The sequence below is a fragment of the Nicotiana sylvestris genome, chromosome 3, assembly GCF_000393655.2.
Source record: "Nicotiana sylvestris chromosome 3, ASM39365v2, whole genome shotgun sequence".
Taxonomy (NCBI): domain Eukaryota; kingdom Viridiplantae; phylum Streptophyta; class Magnoliopsida; order Solanales; family Solanaceae; genus Nicotiana; species Nicotiana sylvestris.
The window spans coordinates 39,873,727-39,878,149 of NC_091059.1; the positions used below are offsets into that span (position 1 = coordinate 39,873,727).

A 4,423-nucleotide genomic window follows, 5' to 3' on the forward strand; every position below is an offset into this window, starting at 1 on the left:
AGAGAGATGATTACCCAAAATAGCAGAATCTCTAATTAAGAAATGAGCGAATGCATATATAGAGGCAAGCGGCAATTGTTCGCCTATCCAGAAGACCAATTAGGTCTGACCATGACTGCACCGCTTTTTGGAAATGTATTGGTGGGACCACATCGGGGGCCCCACTACCGTGTCGCGTGAATAATATTGTCATGCGGTGCTCGGGAAATATTGAGACCTTGAGGATTTCTGCTATTACAAGCATCAGCTCCAAAGAAGTTATCAACCTAACCTCGAGATGGTGCCCGATCTCGAGGGCCCCAATTACTCCAAATATGGACTCCAAAGAGCCAACATCAATTCGAAGGCTAACTCTGCATAAACGCTAGAATATAAAGAATTCAAACACTTGAAGCAGAAAACTTTTCTTGCATTGCCAAAAAATATATTTACAAGGGGCGTCTTTACGAGACCTATTACCCCGGGAATACATACACAAAAAGAAAAAAGAGAAGGAAAGGTGACACAGACCTAGTCTTCATCGTCACTGCCCTCTGAACTATCTCCGGGACCTTCGTCCAAAGTGACTAAGAGCACCAATTCTTCCTCTGACTTTCGGGCCTCCTCGATCTCAGCTGAGAGATCGGCACCTTTAGCACTTGCTTCCTCAAAGGCTTGCCTCCTCGCCTTTGCACTAGCGTGAGCGAAAGTCCGAGTCAACTTTTGCTCGGCCTCCACCAATATATCTCGGCCTATTTGATTCGCAGTGTCGGCGTCTCTAAGATAAGAAGCAGCTTTTTCTTCGGCCTCAGACTTGGCCGCAGATAGCGTAGCAATCCCTTCTCGAGCATTTTGGGTTGATGCCAATTCCAAGGTCATGACCTCATTTCGCCTCCTCAGCTTGAGGATTTCCACATTCTTCTGCCCAATCTACAAAGGAAAAGATAAGTCAGTAAACATCAAATTATGAGAACGACGAATGGATTTATGAATAACAAGTTACTTGCCCGGCAAGGCCAGCCTTTTCTCGGAGCACTCCCTCCAAATTCGCCCGAAGCTCGCTTAACTCCTTCTCCTTTCGGGCAGAGGAGGCCTTCGACTTCTGCAGTCCCAAGATGAGCTTCTCGAGCTCCTTTACACGGCATGAAAGCTCGTCTTGGAGACTAGATAAGGCGTGATCATACATCTTCTTGGCCTAGAACAAAACAGAAGAGTCAGAAAAACGAGGAAATATACTTGAAACTAGAAAGGTGCACATAAAAAGCTATCACCTTCTGCTGTAACTTCGTCGCTTCCTAGATAGCGTTGGGAGCGTCGAGATCAATGTCTTCACTAACATCATCAAGGCCATCAAGGAAGTTTTCAAGCCCATCTCCCCCCTCGGGAGGACCCTCCATATTAGTAACCTTTGGGTCCTGAGCATCCCTGAGTTCCCCATCCGAGAGTCGAGGACCAAAATTAAGGTCGCCTAGGGCGTCAATATCGCTAAAGGGCAAGCTTCATTCCCGAGAAGCTTTAGGCCCGGGCCCTTTGTAACCATCAACAATGCTCTTTTCGGAAGGGGCTGCATCATGCCCGGCTAGGGGCTTGTGGACCGTATTCATGCCCTCCTCGAGATCCTCTGAAGCTTGAGTTTGAGTTGAATCAGTTGTTCCCGACTCGGCGGCCATCGGTACGGGCACTTGGGGAGCATCCATGCCCGACCTCGTCCTTTGTACCAAACGGTACTCATCCTCATCATTATCTTCACCCCCAGTGTTGGGACTTGCTCCGGAAGCTGAAGCCGAGGTCCTGGCAATAGCTCGAGGCATGCGTGATTTAGGTTTCTTTGTCGCAGGAGAATCAACAGGCACCTTTTTCTTCCTCTTCTTGACCTTATCAGGCTTCGAAGTCTCCACCTCGCCGTCGAGACAGGGTCTCATCTGCACTTTGTTGCCAAGGCCTGCGCAAACATAGTGGCCAAAATTTATCAGCAAGGAGGATACGGGGAAGAAATATAAAAATATGATATAGGTGGCAAGAAGGATTTTACCATGATTCTTGGGCACCCACCGTATTTTAGACAGGTCTAGCCAAGACTACCCGAGAAATGAGAACAAAGCATTCAACTGCCTAATCCATCCCAGCAGATCCTGAACCGCTTCAGGATACAAAATGGTAGCTACAAAAACCAAGGGGGGATCATTTTTCGGAAGAAAGGTAAGAAGACAATAAAGCATGTTCGAAGGAAAGGTACTTACACTACGTGTTCCACTCCTCCGGGAATGGCATCCTTTCGGTCGGGATGATGTCTGAGGTCCTCACTTAGACAAACCTGCTCATCCACCCTCGATCCTTGTCCTCATCAATGTTCGAGAAAAATGGCTTCTTGGACCGAGGGTGAAGCTTAATCAAACCTCGATAAAATTGAGGGCTATACAATCTAATCAAATGGTCAAGGGTAAAGGTCGCACCCTTGACCTTATTGGAAAAGTGGCGGAGCATGTAGACTATCATCCAGAAAGATGGATAGATTTGGACGAGCGTCACTCTATACTTGTCTCAAAAGTCGAGAATAACTGGATCAATCACCGGGAAAGAAGGGTTTGAAGAATCAACCGGACCCAAAGTGAATAGGTGTGTATATACATAAAGGAAGCTAGCCTTGTGGTCCGTTATGCTCTCGTTAGAACGGGGGATCTCAACCAGCACTGCCTCCCTCCATTGACATTCTACCTTCACTTTCCCTATATCGGTCACGATGCTAATATATCGGTACACATGTTCGCATTGGCCTGGTGTAGACGAGGGTCTGTTGACGGAAAAATCTTTCGTCGTTCTGAACTCGGTAGGGGTACACTATTCAACGGTGGGTATCACTTTGGGATTTCCTTTGGATGTTCGAGAAGAAGAGGCAGCATCCTCTTTTCGAGGCACTGCTTTAGAGGTTCTAGCCTTGGTGGTGGCAAGGCTTTTCTAAGAAAGTAGGAAAAGAAACAAGAACGGGAGAAGAGAGAATGTGAAGGGGGATGGATTTGGCCTTGAAAACCTAAAGATGTTGTAAAAGTGTGAATTATCAAATGACTGATGCATTTATAGAAGCCATATGGGCAGCGGAAAGGACAAACCAATAGCAGTTCGTGGGCTTCTCAATAGTCGCATTTGACGGCGACCCTTGTGCGGCTTTTGAGTTATAGCATTTAATGCTCTGATGGGCTGATGTCGTGATGATGATGCTTAAGGAGTAAGAATTCAAAATCATTTCCTATCACTTTGTTCTAGGAAATGCAGGGACTATCTGTATACAATAGAAATCGACGGTTCGATATTACGATCATCAAGGCATCTCGAGGATTTTCAGTGATCGACTCCGAGGGTTTTCGGTGATCGACTTCAAGGTAGTGTAACTAACGACCGGCCTCGAGGCAATGTAAATTATTGGTCTCGGTAGATCAAGGTGAAATTCCCAAGGCGCGTACATATAGCTGGCCAAGTCTAGTGGACTAGTGAAAAAAATGGATCAAGGCATTAAATGGTTGTACCAACCCCATATCTTTATAATTAATGCATTTGTACTATGTTGGGATTCCCCCTCATATATAAAGGGGATCCTTGTCATTTTGTACACATTTGTTGCTCAATACTAAATACACAAGAACATTCTCTCTACTCTCTAACATATTCTCTTGATCTCATTGCTTCCATTTATTGCTTACATTCATTGTGCTCTATTTATTGTTCATCATTTATTACTTATCATTCATCATAAAGAGCCATCATTTTAGCTCTTATAACTGTTAGTCCCTCCTCGATTGCCCTAAGCCGGCCTCTAGACTCGACCTTGGGGCCTCGTATACAGCAGCTCGAGGCCCCGACCTCCAGCCGTTTGGTTTGAATTTTACCTCGCTTTAAGCTATAATCTTATCTTTTAATCTTTTTACTTAGCATACATTTCCTAACAACTAGCATAAAAATATATCACGTATTTTTAGAACCGCAAAATTAAATTTAATTGTTATTACCATTAGCACGGCAAACAGAGGTAGAGAAGGTGGTTGGAGCTATTGAAAGACTATGATATCACCATCTTATATCATCCAGGGAAGGCCAATGTGGTGGCCGATGCTTTGAGTAGAAAGTCAGTCAGCATGGGCAGTCTTGCGTATATTTCGGTCGGTGAGAGGCCGCTTGCTTTGGATGTTCAGACTTTGGCCAATCAGTTCGTGTGGTTGGATTTTTCTGAGCCCAACTATGTGTTAGCTTGCAAAGTCGCTCGTTCTTCATTATTTGAGCGTATTCGATATCAGCAGTATGATGATCCTCATTTGTTTGTCCTTAGAGACACGTTGCGACACAGGGGTGCCAAGCAGGTTACAGTTGGAGATGATGGAGTTTTGAGGATGCAGGGTCGAGTTTGTGTGCCTAATGTGGATGGACTTTGAGAGTTGATTTTAGAGGAGGCCCA

The 4,423-nt window shown here is 45.3% G+C and overlaps 1 protein-coding gene across 1 annotated transcript; it reads right to left on the reverse strand.

The window, feature by feature from the left end:
- Positions 1–510: 510 nt before the first annotated feature.
- Positions 511–1,901, reverse strand: LOC138887267 (uncharacterized). Its single transcript, XM_070168993.1, has 3 exons — positions 1,698–1,901; positions 983–1,174; positions 511–909 (listed from the first exon to the last, which is right to left on the reverse strand). Exons 1-3 carry the CDS (start codon positions 1,899–1,901, stop codon positions 511–513), a joined length of 795 nt encoding a protein of 264 aa, XP_070025094.1.
- Between the last annotated feature and the right edge of the window lie 2,522 nt (positions 1,902–4,423).